The sequence below is a fragment of the Eulemur rufifrons genome, chromosome 6 (assembly GCF_041146395.1).
Source record: "Eulemur rufifrons isolate Redbay chromosome 6, OSU_ERuf_1, whole genome shotgun sequence".
Taxonomy (NCBI): Eukaryota; Metazoa; Chordata; class Mammalia; order Primates; family Lemuridae; genus Eulemur; species Eulemur rufifrons.
In genome coordinates, this window is record NC_090988.1 from 22,795,956 (window position 1) to 22,812,558 (window position 16,603).

Genomic DNA, 16,603 nt, shown 5'->3' on the forward strand with positions numbered 1-16,603 from the left:
CAGTCATCTTCATAAAATACTTCAAGGTGGTAGTAGGGCTTTTCATTTGTTTCTGGTTTTGCCTCTAGTTTGGGGGCTGTTCTGTCATTACATGCCTGGAGATAAAAGTATAAACCAGGTCACTTTTTGGTGGTCCTGACAGCCAAAAGATTGTGTGATTTAAGACAAACTTACGACAAAGTTTCTTTTGCAGACCTACAACCATGGATTCCAGACATTACCTGCCTTAGGAAAGCTCTCTTTGGCCTTCATTTGCATGTGAAAACAGTATTTGGCAATTGGCACCCTGTGCCTTTGATTCGTCATTTTAAGTCACAAATCCCAAGTTGCCAAATGAGAAGGGTGTGCTTTTTGGTTTGTTTGCTAGCTTCTTCAGCAGCATTGTAGTAAATGCTGAAGAAGTTGTAACCTATAAAGCAGCAATTCTCAAACAGAGCTACACAAGGCAGTCACTTGGGGACCCTTTAAAAAATTGCCACTGTCTATTTAACCCTTCAGGAATTCTGAGTTAGTAGCCCAGGATAGGCCCAGGTATCATTATTTTTTTAAAACTCTCTAGGTGATTTATCTGATAGGTAGCTAGAGTTAAAACACCACTGCTCTTTTTATTTTATTATTTTTTTTTTGAGACAGAGTCTTGCTCTGTTGCCCGGGCTAGAGTGAGTGCCATGGCGTCAGCCTAGCTCACAGCAACCTCAAACTCCTGGGCTCAAGCAATCCTTCTGCCTCAGCCTTCCAAGTAGCTGGGACTACAGGCATGTGCCACCATGCCCGGCTCATTTTTTCTGTATATATTTTTAGTTGTCCATATAATTTCTTTCTATTTTTAGTAGAGACGGGGTCTCGCTCTTGCTCAGGCTGGTCTCGAACTCCTGACCTCCAGCGATCCACCCGCCTCGGCCTCCCAGAGTGCTAGGATTACAGGCGTGAGCCACCACTGCTCTTGATAAAGACTGAGAGGCAATCACACCAAAGATCAAAGACAATTAAAGAGGCAAAATGTTTGCTTTCTTTTTGTAATTATGACCCTGGTTGCCCAGGCCTTCAGCCAGGCCTCTTCCCCTCCATAGACCCTTTTCTCTGCTTCCTTGGGCCTATCAAACTCACCTGCCCTATCTCCCATTTCCTTTGGGCCCTGCTTTCCGGGAAACGATTAACTAATATGGTACTGAAGTACACTAATGGATGTTAATAATTTACTGTGGTTCTCTTCACATTGATTCTCTCATCTCAGTAAATTGAGTGATAACACGTATGGGGAAAAAAGAATAAGTGACTATAATTTTGGCAATTTCAGACCTACTCAGTGCCGTTTTATTGATATATTTATTAGGTGGGAGGAGAGAGTTTGAGCAGGCAGACCCCACCTTCAGGAAGAACCTGATCTTCAAATTCAATGCTGTTGCTCGGTACTGCTTGGCCTACTCAGGTAAGGACCTGTGTCTGTGTTGAGCAGGACGATGGAAAAAAAAGTGTGTGTGGGTATTAAGCCCTCCTGCTGCAAGGACACAATGGGGGAGCCTGCTTTGTGAGTTTTAAAAAATATATTTAACTGTTTATTTGAGACAAGCAAGGTGAAGACCCTACTTTACCTTTGTTATTCTACCTCTGTCTTCTGCAGACAGAGCCTCTCTGGAGCTGCTGCCGCCACCCTCAGACATGAGAGCAAAGGTTAATCTCATTTTGAGAGAAATGACCTGAAATGTACTCAGTCAACCAACAAGAAGACACCACGTAGCATTCAGGAGTTAGTCTCACCTCTTTCTTGTCTCCCTGTTAACAATATGTCTCTAAGCCTCCCTGGTATTTCCTATAATGTGTTCCCATTTTTTTCTTGCCAGTGAAGTATTTGCGAAGATATGCAGAAAAGGAGGCAGGTCTTTCGGTGCTACATTTATAAAAGAATCTTAGGAATTTTTTTTAACTCAGCTCTTCCCTTGGGTCTTTGTCTATATTTGTGTTCTCACAGTCTGTGATTACTGGAGATAGTCTAGAAAATAGCACCAAAGTTTAAATTTGTTGCCATGTTTTTTTTTTGTTTGTTTGTTTTGGTTTTGTTTTACTCTGGAGTATCACTATCTCTGACAATTTAAGGCAACTTTATCTGCCATACCATTCTAGAGGCTTCCCTCATGCCCAGCAGAGGGCATCCTATTCTCACTAAAAATTTCAGAGCTCCTGTCCCTCCAGCGGCTTAGTTCGTTTCAGTATTTGTTGTGTTCTTGGTGTAATTCCAGTGTAAGTTGAAATATCTTAGTTGCATTTCTTTAGAATCTGTATCCCATGTTGCACTCTTCTATTACTATAATTGCAAAAATTTCCTGGAAAAAACTATGTCCATAACTACCAGGGCATGACTTGTCCATCACAATGATTCCCTGATTGGTAGATGACTCACAAGTCAATTCTCAGTTGATTTCAGTTCTATTTGGCATGACCTTGATTGTATTCTTAAGTAGTAAAAGATATGTGTTTGAGTGAGAGGAGGAAGCGGCTACTCTTAGGGTCAATTATCCATTTTCAAGATTCTAAATATGTGCAAACCACATCACATGCACAGTTCTAACTTCACCTCTGCTAACTTACTGATACTGTCAAAGACAACCTCCCCAAAATATGAATGTCCAGGGTTCTCTCCTGCAAATGCTAACACATTATCCACAGCACTGTAGCCCAAGGGACAGTAATAGCATTTAGCAGAGCCTGAGCCTTGTAAAGTAAAAGGCTTTAGAATGCCTTTGACTGCCCTTGGGGTGAAAAGCAAACATTTGCAGAAGGAAGTAGAATTTGCATTTTAAAAGTATAGGGTAACCACCTAGGCAGATTTGGGCCTTAAGTAACAGACAAGGTCAGCTCTATCAGATATAGAAGAGGATTCCCTTCTCCATGTGTGTAACACCTGATACCCTCCTTTGAGCTCAGTCTTAGAAACACATGGGACTGTATGGATTTTGCATTGGTGTCTTTTTCTGTTGGTTTGGTTTTGGTTTTTTTTTTATATAGCATCTACATTGTCAGATTTGCTTTGTGGAGAGATAATATGAATGACAGCTAATGCTTATTATTTTTTTTTTTTTTTTTTTTTTTTTTGAGACAGAGTCTCACTCTGTTGCCCGGGCTAGAGTGAGTGCCGTGGCGTCAGTCTAGCTCACAGCAACCTCAAACTCCTGGGCTTAAACGATCCTACTGCCTCAGCCTCCCGAGTAGCTGGGACTACAGGCATGCGCCACCATGCCCAGCTAATTTTTTGTATATATATATTTTAGTTGTCCATATAATTTCTTTCTATTTTTAGTAGAGACGAGGTCTCACTCTTGCTCAGGCTGGTCTCGAACTCCTGACCTCGAGCGATCCACCCGCCTCGGCCTCCCAGAGTGCTAGGATTACAGGCGTGAGCCACCGCGCCCGGCCCTTATTAAGTATTTATTATAGGTCAAGAATGTTTTAAATTGCTTTTTCCTCATAGTTCTCACAACAACCTTATGAGATTGATAACTATTATTAACCGTTTTTTATAAATGGGGAAACTGAGGCTTGGAGATATTAAGTGTCTTGCGCAAGGTCATCTGAATATAAATTTGTTGACCTGGGATTCAATCCTAAGCAGTGACTTCAGAGCCTCTCTTTAACCATGACCTTACATTCCCTATTTCATGACCTCTTTGAAGTCCACAGTCATTAACCTCCTTTTTTGGATGTCACATTGGGGAATCTAGAAGGATTTTATCAGCAGAGATGAGAACAGGATCTAGTCAAAGTTGTTTCACTTTTTTTTTTTTTTTTTAATCACCTTCTTAATCTGCTTCCAGTAACCACAGCCTGGAGGTTGTCCTAGTAGGACAGAGTGTGCAGTTAGTATATTCAGTCTTTGTAGGAGTTTTTCATGAACACTGTGGGCTCCCAGCTAATTTTAATCACATAGCTAGATCAGAGAGGGAGCTGATTTCCTGAAGTCCTAGAAGTTAGTGGAAATTCCGGTTTCTGATTGCAGTCCCAGCTGGATTTTTGCCAGATGTGAAAGGCGTGTCCAGGGGATCTTGGCACTGGTCCTTTCTTACTCCTGTGACTTTTCTCTTGACAGTTCTGCTGGGCAGATCAGAAAAGAAAGTAGGAAAGAATACCATCTTCAAGGGAGACCACAGGCAAAAGCTTTCAGGGGAGCAGGAATATTTTAAGAAAGCCTTGCTTTTGCTAAATCAAGCCTCTGTCTAGCTGGATCCTGGGGACAGTGTGCCCAGCTGCTAAAAGCTACTACTTATGTTGGCTGGGTCCAGTATAAGACATGGTGATAAGAGGCTTACAAAAATAAGAGAGAGGAAGGAAATCTGGACTGTATAGACCCTGTGGACATAGCAGGGCTAGACAGAGAATAGCTGGGCAAGAGGAGCCTATTATACACATTTATGGATGCCACAGGAAAGGCTAGCCAGGGGGAGGCAGAGTACAGTTTGTTTCAATAGATAATAATCTTCATGGTTCAAAATTCAAAAAGCCTAAATGCAATGTGTTATCCTGGAGTGGATCCTGCAATAGCAAAAGGACATTAATGGAAAAATTTGAGTAAAATCTGGAGTTGAATAAATAGTAAAAAACAAACAAACAAAAACAAAATAAAGCACAAATGGATATACGGTACGTTAAAAAATCTCCCATCTCTGTTCTCCAGGTACCAGTTACCTTGCCAGTGAACCAATGTTATTAGTCGTGAGCGTCCTTCTAGAGATTTTTTAATACATATCCAAGCACATGTGTGTGCATTTTATTTTACACAAATGGTACGGTACTATTACATAGTCCCTTGAAGATGGTATTCTTTCCCATTTCCTTTTCTGTTCTGGCCCTTGCTTTTTAAAAAAATTTTAAGATAATTGTAATATTAGCCATTTGGAAACAATCTATTATTTCTGAACATCGTCAGCTTTAAGTACACCTGCAACTTTAATAACACTGTGTACCTCACTCTTTCACTTAACACTGTAACAAAGGGTTTTTGTTGAGTGGTGTGTAGCATCTGGCAAGATAACCAGGGGTTCTGTCCTGAGAACATTAGAGCCTATTATAGGACTCAAAGGCATGAGACTTTTGAGAGAAGTCACCATGCCTGTTTGATCTTAAGGTTTGCCATAACTTAAATCTACCCTCGTGGCTAGAGGAAGTACCAATTCTGACTGCTGTTCTTCGGGAACTGGGGGCCTGCACACTTTCAGCAGAGATCTTCAGATACTCTCTTTTTGTGTTTGGCATGGGCACCAGATTCAGTGAGCCCTTGACAAAAAAAATAAATAATACAACTTCTAACATTTGCATAGTGCTTTCCATTAACAAAGCACTTTACAAGATGGATCTTAACTCCTCACAACTCTGAGAGGTAAAACCCCTATTTTACCAGTGGAAAAAAATCTTCTTGAGTCAGATCTTCTGGCTCTAACTCATGTACTCCTTTCATCCTTTCACGCTGGTCCTCTCTGTTGCCAAAGCTCAATTGATTGGAATGTTTTCTTATCTGCTCCTACTTCCTCAGTAGATAATAACTCATCCTGGCTAATATTTGAGGGCTGTCTTTTGCCAGGCAGTAACTAAGCACATTATATGAATTATTTAATCTTCTTGACAACCACATGAGGTAAGCTTGACAGCCCCACTCTGTAGATGTAGAAACCAAGATTGAGAGAGGATAAGTTATTTGCCCAAAGTTACACAGCTAGGAATTGGTAGAGGTGGGATTTCAGTCTACATCTTCCTGACTCCAGAGCATACTCTCCTCTCTTAACCCTTATATGTACTGTTCTGAACCAGAACTGACTGTCTTATTTCTTTGATTTGCTCTTCCCAAGAATTCAAGCAAAGTTTTGCCTTGGAAAGCCAATGCTTTTTTATATATATATATATATATATATATATATATATATAGTGAGAAGCTGTGGAATGGAGGTGTAGCGGATGAAGCAGGGGTTAGCAATAATGAGTTCCACGGCTGCTTCTGATTTACTGTGTGACTTCAGGTAGAGCCTCTCTCTTTTTGTCAGAGTATTCTTTTTTTTTTTTTTTTTTTTTGAGACAGAGTCTTATTCTGTTGCCTGGGCTAGAGTGCAGTAGCATCAGCCTAGCTCACAGCAACCTCAAACTCCCGGGCTCAAGCAATCTTCCTGCCTCAGCCTCCCGAGTAGCTGGGACTACAGGCACACGCCACCAGGCCCAGCTAATTTTTTCTATTTTTAGTAGAGACGGGGTCTCATCTTGCTGAGGCTGGTGTGGAACCCCTGACCTCAAGCGATCCTCCCACCTCGGTCACCCAGAGTGCTAGGATTACAGGCGTGAGCCGTGGTGCCTGACTTGTCAGAGTATTCTTATCCATAAAAATGGGATTAAAATTTTGCCACAAATAAAACAGAGAAGGGGAAGAAGGCAAAAATATTGAGGTGAAATTGAGGGGAAAATATTTGAGTTCTACAGAATGATGACATTCTTTGTGTAAATATAACTTTAAGATATCATTAACACTATGGTGATAATTACTACTTTGTAATGAAATAAGTACAGACCTGGGAAGGGGTTTGCCGGGGTCATCTTGCTACATAAAGATATTTGGAAAATGGCTCTGTGCACTTCGGGTTTTCTGTGAGTGAACTGGGCAACCACCACTCTCCCAATGGCCCTTTCAATGGGACCACAGTCTGGGTCTGCCCTGAGAGAACCACCTACAGGTCTCCTGCACAGGCCTTCTCCCTGGCAGTGGGGTGACTCTGGGGCAGATAGCATTTGAATAAGTGCCTATTTGTAAAGCTTTGTGGTCTGAGTTTAGTAAAGGGGAGGCAAAGGGTCAGAATGGTGATCGTGATGTCATTCAGACTTCCTCAGGACTGCGCTTTTCTGATGTCACATTGAGAGCTGTTACAAGCTGATCCCATCTGCCTGTACTTCCCCATATTCCTGATGCTTTGTTTTACAGGAACTGGGCAAGTCTAACCCAGTCTTCTTCCCTTGATTCACACTGGATGAGTGAACTGTACGTGGGAGTCAGAACTCAGTGCTTTTATGCTGAGAACGTCACGTTGTTTCTAAGGGCTGCCTTAAATTCTCAATCTAATCTCAGCTGTTGCCTCTGGCGTTCCCTCGTTATTAATTTCTTGTGGTGTGTGTGGGAAGTGGAGAGGAGGCCTGAGGGAGCAATAGAGGGAAGAGAGGAGGACACGGAAATAGCTCAACGCCACAGTACTGTATTGCGAGTGCTTGGCTAACATCCAGGAATCCAGCAAAAGGGGGATCACCCTTTTAATCTGGCAAAACCCACAGCCTGTAGAGACAGAATTGCTTATCGATAAGCAGTTATCGATAGCTGTCATTTGCTTTCTCTGGACAGAGACGGCCTCCAAAGACTTTTCAGACTCTACCTGAGCAGATAGATGCTTGTTTATTGACACAGAAATTATTTTTCCATATGAACTTTTTAAATCAGTGACTTTCAAATGTCAATGTACATTAGAAACACCCAGTGGGCACCATAAAATGTCTGGCCCCCTTCTTAGGGACTCTGATTCAGTAGGTGTGGTTTGGAGACCAGGAATCTGCATTTTTAACAGGCAATTTAGGTGATTCAGATGGTCAGCCTTAGAATTTGGCCCAGTTTTTGAAATAGCCTCTTTCTGTTGCTGTTTTAATCACTTTCTTTATTGAAGGATTTATTAGCATTTCTATGTTTATTACCTGTTTCATTCTCACAGCATCATAGTAACTAGATCAGGCACCAGAGATGATGGTTAGCTCCATTTTATTGGGGGTGAGGGGGTGAAAGGTGGGACTGAGGCATTAGGGAGAGGTAGGTTATATAATGAATCAGAAACAATGATGGGAATTGAAGTCCAGAATTGATGACTCTCAAACCAGGCAATTTTCTGGGGCCTATTTTGTCAGCTTGTGATTTCATATTTAATCATAGTTATTCCTTAGATCTCCAATTCATTGTGCTTGGGTAAGCAAAGCAAATTTGAGTTTTAAAAAAAAATAGTTTAGCATCAGTGTCCAAATTTTTGTTAGCATATTGAGGCTCTGCTGAGCTTAAGCCAATATCTAGATGATAGTATGTGTGGAACTGACTTAATCTACTTCTCTCTGCCCTTGCTTCCTTTATAATTTCTGAAAACTTTTTACATAAAGTCTTCTCCATGCCAATAGGAACTCCATCTGATCTTCTAACTGGTAAAGTACTAAATTAAGAACCTCTTAGCCCTTTCTCTCAAACTTGTGTAGTATATGGATCCATTTTTAAAGAAATAAAAAATATTGAAAACTCTCAGTCAACTTGTTATTTTTATTATAATATTACTTAAATTTACAAATATAAACTATGAATATATGTTCTTTTATTTATAACTCTTAGCTAAAAAAACAAATTTACAAATACAAATGAAATCACAAAACTAACACTATTCAAGTTAATCAGACTGTAGTAATTTAACATGACAAATGATGTATTTTGTTAAAACTAAGTCATCCCTTACATTATGATTATGGTATTGTCTGCTAAAGCTCAGCTGCTTTTGGGTTCAATATACCTATGTACCAAGTGACCTATGATATCTTAATTTTCTCACTACTTTTCTCTGTTAAAACTACACGGTGCAGTCCCATGATGTCATTTGGGTTTCATTTTGTGCATGAAAGCATCATTTTCATTTTAAAACCACTTCTGTTCTTTTTTCATTATCCGCAAACAATAAAAGCAGCACTGAAAGACACCTGCAAATGTAGATGCTGAAATTGTGTAGCAATACTAAAGTGGTCATTCAGATAATCCAGACTATGCTATGTAAGCCTAAAAAAAAAAGCAAATGAAAACAAAAATTAAAACCCTAAAGAATACATCCACAGACGTAATTAGAAAAACTCTTCAGATCTATTGGGTCCCAAACATTCATTACTACCAAGGGCTCTATCTACTGTGCTTACTTCCAAGAACCTCATGTTTTTAAAAAAGTTTGTCTCCTAAATTGCATTTATTAACAATTTTACATTTTTTATTAATCACACACATAGAATTACCGTTTCAGAGCTTGGGATCATCATATGTAGTTATCACTCTAAGCTGCTTAAATTCCAGACCTAAACAAACAAAAAGACAGGACCCATGCTGCCCTAACCAGGATAAATGACCCATGCTGTCCTAACCAGGATAAAACTTTCCATTCAGTTTTGTAAGAAAGAACTCCCAGACCTCCACCTCCTCCCACTGCCGCCTTTGAGGACTCTTGGAGGTCCAGGGAGGCCAGTTTAGGCTTTCTTGTACAAACCAAATAGCCACTCCACCCTATTTGGAAGGATTAAAGTTTGTCCTAGTTTTGCTTCATTGTTGTACTTCTAGCATGCTAAAGAGCTCAAAAATGGGAGGAAGAAAATACAACAGAAGGCACCATTCCAGTACCAAACTGAAAAGAAACACAAAAACAAGAGAGCAGCATGTTTTTAACAGCTTGCGTGGAAAAAATATTGACTGGGGAGTTTGGACAGAACTGTTCATTTTCTCTCACCGCCCGCGTTATTTGTCTTACGGAGCAGCAGCCAGATACAATTCTGGAGAACAGGCCGAAGGAAGACGTGAAGGGGCTCTGCGGAAGCTTGAAGCTGAGCGGAGAAATTAGGGCTGGAGACCCAGTGGCTCGGGGTCAGGATGCAGCCAGGGGAGGTGCTAAAGCCTTTTTCCTCCCGGCTTTGGGCATCCTCTTCAGCCGGCCTGAGTCCTAAAAGGGCGCAGCACGGCTCACCCTCTTAGGTCCCTCGCCCGTTCGGACCACAACGAGCAGGATGAATCCCTGCCCCTGTTTGCTTCGGCTGGGGAAAGGACACGGGGGTCCCATGCGCTTTCTCAGCCCACCCTTCTTGTGGAGTTTAGACCTACAACTCTTGCAATGGGGGTCGGAGGGGATCCTCCTTAAGCGAGGCAGAGACTTAGCTCCCCCACCTCGGCGGAGCCCGCGCGCCGGCCTTAGCCCCGCCCCCTGGAAGCGGGGCGGGGCCTGGGCGCAGAGCAAGCGGCGGCGACCAGCAGGAGGAGAAAGAACATGGCGGGCGCGGCGGGGCACGGGGCCGGGCCAGCGGCAGCGGGAGGAGATGGAGACGATTCGCTGTACCCGATCGCGGTTTTAATCGACGAGCTCCGCAATGAGGACGTGCAGGTACTGGACTGAGGCCGGAGACTCGAGGCGGGCCCGGCCGGGCGCGTGGTAGGGAAGAGAGAAGGCCAGAGCCGCTGTCGGGGAGGCCCGGGGATTGAACGAGCCGAACTCGCAGCAGAAACTTGAAGGGGAGGAGAGAAAGACTCCTGAGGGGCCGTGGTGGCACGTCCGATCCTCCCGGTACCTCTCCAGCGCCCCTCTTCCCGATCCCCTGAGGTGTCGGCCCGGCGCCCCATCGGGCTTCTGAGAACCGGCTTCTTACCTGGGCGCCCCTTCACGGTGGCCGCGCCGGGTCCCTCCCTGGGCCGGCCGGGCAGTCCTGCTAGATGAGCCGGCGGGAGGAGCGCGGTGCCGGGCTGTGGAGCGGGCTGTGCATCGCAGGATGCCAAGGGGCCCTTTTGCAGTGCAGCCCGGTGCCTTCCTCTCGGCTTGGAAACTGGCTGGGCTTGTCGGGTAGAAAGAGAGTGGGATGGCTTAATTAACCTAGATGGGGTCGGTGTATCAGTTCCGATGGAACTTTTCTTTGAAAAGGCAGGAGTTGATTCAGCCATTTCACCTGTTTCACCATTGCCAGAGTTCTCTCTCTTTAAAAATTCTTACTTTCTGAGTGTTACATTCTCTTTCATTCATTTCTCTTCTGGGCCCTTTTAAGTGTTTCTCCTAGGAAATCTTCCTCTGGCTAATGAAGCCGAGTTACACAGATCCTGAGGTCCTTACGAGGTTCCTTATGAATAAAATCTAAATGAAAGTTTATCCTTTCTTACCCGTATGCCATTATTTCACCTGTTTGCACCTTTTGTCTTTTGGTCTAAATTGCAACCATTTCTTTCCTTTTTTCTTTCTACTTTTTTAAAGCTCCGTCTCAACAGTATTAAGAAGTTATCAACAATTGCTCTAGCACTTGGAGTAGAAAGGACGAGAACTGAACTGCTGCCATTCCTCACAGGTTTGTGAATCTTTGTTTAAAGAAAGTCATGGACATTCCATTTTCCAGTGTCTTTCAGAACTTTGTTTTTTAGAATTTGTTACCCACAGTATCATTAAGTACTACACCGAGCCAGGCGCTTTCTGTGCAAAAGAAACAGAACAAAGCATATTGTAAAGTTGTGGCCAGATATATACTGAGTCTATTCCTAGTTTTGTGTGATTGCCCAGCTCTGGGCCAGCTGTACTTGTTGATGGGTTGATAAGTATTTGGTTGATGTCATTTCCAGATACAATTTATGATGAAGATGAGGTACTGTTAGCTCTTGCTGAGCAGCTGGGAAATTTCACTGGCCTGGTGGGAGGTCCTGACTTTGCCCACTGTCTGCTGGTGAGTATTTGAATATGCCTATCCTCCTAGAATTTTTGCAGTACAGATGATACATTGTTTGATGATAGGCACACAGCAGCATTTTTTATGCAGATCTCTTTATGGGCAGATAGTCATAATGTTAGACATTGACAGAACAAGTAATATAGGTTCTTTAGATTCACCCCTTCTTATTTGTCCAACTATGAATAAAAGAACTTCTTCCTCTTTTTCTGCCTCTGTAGACTTACTAATTTAGAGGTGGGGAGAAAAAGGATTTGATAGTTTTTATGTTTTTTTTTACCCCCCTGAAATTAAAAGTCTTAATTCTCATCTGGGAATGTCTTGTCGTTAATTGTTGGCATAAATTTTGCTTTTGACTTTTTGAGTTTGATGTGTTCAGTTCAATTTAATTGACATTTATTGAGAGTCTATAAATCAGGCAAATTGTAAGTTAACAATGTTAATGTTAAAGAAGACCAATCAGTGGTGAATGGAATGAGGTCTCTGTCTTTGTGTATCAACAAATAATTGCGGTCTCAAATGGAAAAATATAAGCACTTATAAAGTACTCAAATAATAGAGAGGTGAAAGATTAACTCAGGGTGCTCAGGGAAGACCTCTTGGGAGTTGATGTCTGAATTAGGTTTTAAAGGATAACTAGGAATTCAGTAGTTGGACAAAGTAAGGATATCTGCTTCAGGGCTTTAAAATACTGTTTGTGTGATGCTGACTTGTGATTCCTATCTCTACCTCTGACTTTTCCGTGGAACTGCATAGATAGATAGATACAGATAGATATATAGAGATAGATTTAGATATGTATATATTTATCTCTATGTATATCTGCCTATGATTTTTCTACTTGGAGCAGGTATTTCAAATTTAACATACCTAAAACAGAACTCGTCCCCAAAGGATGCCTCTCATTTTGTTTTTCCATCTACCCAGTTGTATCACCATCTACCTGGTTACACAAGCTAAAACCTAGAAGGTGTTCTTTAATTACTGGACTACAAGGTGGAGCAGCCTTTTAGAAGGTATTCTTGAATCCTCTTTCCCTTGTCCCCAAAATCTCATCTGTTAGTAACTCCTATACAGTCTACATATATTCCAAAATCAGTCCACTTTCTTCCATCCCTCCTACTGCCACCATAGTCCAGACCACCACCATCTTTCCTCTAGATTATAGTAGCTTCCTAACTATAGTTGCCTTCCACTTTTGCCTTGCACCCCACCCCTACAAGTTGACTCTTCACCCAGCAGGTAGATCACTCCCTGCCATGACTCTTAGAAAATCCAAACTCTGTGCAAGACCTTTTATGACCTGCTTCTGTAGGTTTACCATATATGGTGCTCCCTTTTGATAACCTCATTCCACTCATATTGGTTTTCTTTCTGTTCTTTGAATAAACCAAGCTCATTATTCCCTTAAGACCTTTGCCCTAGATCTTCCCTCTAATAAAATGCTCTTTTGAGCTTCCTGTGGCTGGCTCCTTGTCATTCAGATATCCACTTCGATACACCTCCTCAGATAGATCTGCCCCGACCACCCAACTTGAAAGAGCCTTCCAGTCACCCCTTATCACATCATCCTATTTTATTTTTCTACAGAGTACTTATCACCATCTGCTTATTTTCTTGACTGATCTTTGTCTTCCTCCATTAGAATGTAAATGCCATTAGAGGAAGGAACTTTGTCTTTTTTCCTTTGTATCCTCAATGCTAGAATACAACAATAATCATTTATTGAAAGAATGAGTTTCAAAGGCTTGGAAGCATGAAGCACGTTGGGTTCCAGACTGCTGGAGTGTAGAGTATTGGCTGGAATAGGCAGGAGTGGTCACCAAGGGCCAGTAGGAAAAGGGCATTGGAGAAGTGGGCAGAACTCAACTCAGACAGCTCATCAGACTTTATCCTGTCTTATTGATAGAGATTATCCAGTGGTCTTGCATGATGGGAGGTTGTGGTAGGCAGGCGACAGATCATGAAAGGCCTTGGCAAGTAAGAAACGGTATCTTTTCAATTGGCTTCTGAAATACTGCTAGGGAAGTTGAGTACTGTCTAGCTTTGTGTATCAAACAATTTTCAAAATGTATTATTAGGCAGGCACCCTTATTTCCTTTGACTCTTTATCCTTGTCTTTCATTCTGTTGGTCAGTTCTACATGTGGGTTTTATACTTTAACATCTGCAGTTCATGGCACGTGCTGAATATACCTGTCCCAAATGCAAACACAGTAAGGCAGAGGTTCAGAGAACCAGCCTGTTTTCACTTTTTATTGGGCCATGTCATATTCAGTTACTAATCGTAGTCCAGACCATCAGCCCCTTTGATTTCTTCTGTTTCTAAAGCTGCAAGCAGGGTCTCCTACCATCTCTGTACTCTTTGCTTGATTGTTCTGGCAGAAACTCCGGCTCTATGGCTCATGGGAAGATTCTGAATGTATTCTGAAAAAAGTGACTTTGTACTCAACTGTTTATAAGTTCGATAAATTTATGGTGTGAAGCTGGTGGACAAGGCTTGCTTGCACCTCTGGGAATGGTAGAATAATATTCAAAAGGCTGTGGACTCAGTGACGTCACAGCCTTTTGAGTGTTACTGTAATTGTGGTGCCTGATGTTGATCATGTTTTTGTACTTAATCTTTTTTTTTTTTTTTTTTTTTTTTGTTGAGACAGAGTCTCACTTTGTTGCCCAGGCTAGAGTGAGTGCCGTGGCGTCAGCTTAGCTCACAGCAACCTCAGACTCCTGGGCTTAAGCGATCCTACTGCCTCAGCCTCCCGAGTAGCTGGGACTACAGGCATGCGCCACCATGCCCGGCTAATTTTTTCTATATAGATTTTTAGTTGTCCATATAATGTCTTTCTATTTTTAGTAGAGACGGGGTCTCACTCAGGCTGGTCTCGAACTCCTGACCTTGAGCGATCCACCCGCCTCAGCCTCCCAGAGTGCTAGGATTACAGGCGTGAGCCACCGCGCCCTGCCTGTACTTAATCTTGAGGAAATATATATGATCCTGTCTGAATTTGGCTACATATCTTTCAAACCTAGTGATTCAGCTCACAATAATATTAATGTTGTGTCAGGTCTCTTCCACTGTGTCATTTGTAGACACCATCTGGGAATTGCCATCTGGGACATGAGATCTTGGCTTTTCTACAGAAGTCGTGTCTTCAGGTTGGCTGCACCGTATGTTATCACTGTGGGAACTGAAAGTAACCATTTGGTGTGATGTAGCTAACATTCTGGTTACATGTACCACCTCCCTTCAGTCACTTTAAAAAGTGATAATCTGTATCTAACCTGATTCATTAAGTTCTTCTGTGATTTTCCTTTTTGATCTATTCAGCCTCCTTTGGAAAGTCTGGCAACTGTGGAAGAGACTGTTGTTCGAGACCGGGCTGTGGAGTCCCTGAGGCAGATCTCCCAGGAGCATACGCCTATTGCTCTGGAAGCTCATTTTGTTCCTCTGGTGAAACGCCTAGCGAGTGGAGATTGGTTCACTTCTCGCACTTCTGCATGTGGTTTGTTCAGCGTTTGCTATCCCAGAGCCTCAAATGCTGTCAAAGCAGAAATCAGACAGTAAGATAGTTTGTTTTTTTTTTTTTTTTAGTTATTTGGGATTATTGGGGATTCATAGGTGACAATTTACCCAGTACTCTGTTACCATTGAGTGACTGATACCATGATAATAAGATTGATATCATCATTTTTTATTATCCAGTTGAATATACCAATGTTTTATTTTTATTACTTCTATGTGCAAAAGCCTAATCACTGATGTTTGCAAGAGAAAACCTCTAAAATGTCTGTGTGTGTTGGGGCAGGTTTAGTCATGGTATTTGATGCGAAATATCTTCATTATTTTATGCTGTAGGCACTTCCGTTCCTTGTGCTCAGATGATACACCAATGGTACGACGTGCTGCCGCTTCCAAGTTGGGGGAATTTGCGAAAGTTTTGGAATTAGACAGTGTGAACACTGAAATTGTTCCATTGTTCACTAATCTAGCTTCAGATGAACAGGTAAGTTAACTCTTAGCATTTAAGGGCCACAGATATGCTACTCTCTTCTAAATTTTAGGAATTTCTTATGTGTTTTGTTTTTTTAATTTAATTAATTAATTTTTATTTATTTATTTTTTCTAAGACTAGTCATGTGCAGTAGTGAGGAGGGGGGAAAGTAGTAGAACAAGGAGTTCAATCTGTAACTGACTGTGAACAATCAAATGAGATAACTCACTACCTTCGGACCAGCCTAATTTAATTTTTTTTATTTTAAGAATTTCTTTGAGGAGATTTGGTCCTCATCTTAGGATCCTTTTTGTAAAATTAATACTTAATTCTGACCTGGATAAAGTGTAATATGACTCACCTCAGTGTTCTTGTGTTTCTTTCTTAAGCAGACCATGATTTTCTTTTTCACGTTAGCAGCTGGTAAAAGAAAGGGGAGTCAGGGATTAAATGGGAGCCATAATTAAGAAGACTAAGCTGCATCAAGGGGTAACATATCTTTGGGAATTGTCAGCTGTATTGTAGTATGAGGGAATAATGTTTCCTGTTATTTTTAACTTTAAGGTAAATAAGCATAGGATGTGTTAGAAAAGCTATTTGACCCACTGCTTCCTCCATACTAGTGTATGAGAGTAAATTGCATAATAGCAATTTTGAATCCAAGGAACTGAGATCTCTTTGGTGTAGAAATAACAATAGCAAACACCTAAATGAAGTGCTTAATATTTCTTAGCCTGTTTTAAGTGGTTACATATGTTAAGTAATTCAGTCCACACAACAGCCACATGAGATAGACACCCAATTTTACATACTAGGAGACAGAAGCATAGAAAGTTTAAGTAACTTGCTCAAGGTTGCATAGTTAGTAATGGTAGAGTTGGGATTTGAATCTAGGCAGTTTGGCTCCAGAATTCATGCCCTTCACAGCTAGGCTGTACTGTCTCTCTGTAATGGTGCTTTGAAGGATCAGCCCCCAGAGTCCTTTTGGGTTTTTAATTTGCCTAGTGCCTGCCCTAGGATCACTTCACGTATACAGGACCATGAGTACCAGGAAACACATTGATGAATATCATTTTCAGGTTCTTACTTTCAGATAAATCTTACTTTCAGAATAATTTTTAAATT

The 16,603-nt window shown here is 41.7% G+C and overlaps 1 protein-coding gene across 6 annotated transcripts in view; it reads left to right on the forward strand.

Moving 5' to 3' along the window:
• The first annotated feature begins 1,292 nt into the window (after positions 1-1,292).
• The window catches only part of PPP2R1B (protein phosphatase 2 scaffold subunit Abeta), a 44,851-nt gene continuing 29,540 nt past the window's right edge, over positions 1,293-16,603 (forward strand). For 3 of the 6 annotated variants that reach the window (XM_069470910.1, XM_069470912.1, XM_069470914.1), the window contains exons 1-5: positions 10,056-10,169; positions 11,025-11,115; positions 11,384-11,484; positions 14,815-15,047; positions 15,343-15,490. In XM_069470910.1, coding sequence (XP_069327011.1) covers positions 10,056-10,169; positions 11,025-11,115; positions 11,384-11,484; positions 14,815-15,047; positions 15,343-15,490 — 687 coding nt within the window. Of the gene's footprint in view, positions 1,430-10,030; positions 10,170-11,024; positions 11,116-11,383; positions 11,485-14,814; positions 15,048-15,342; positions 15,491-16,603 lie in introns of those variants that run through there. The other 3 variants (XM_069470915.1, XM_069470911.1, XM_069470913.1) reach the window with 3 other exon arrangements.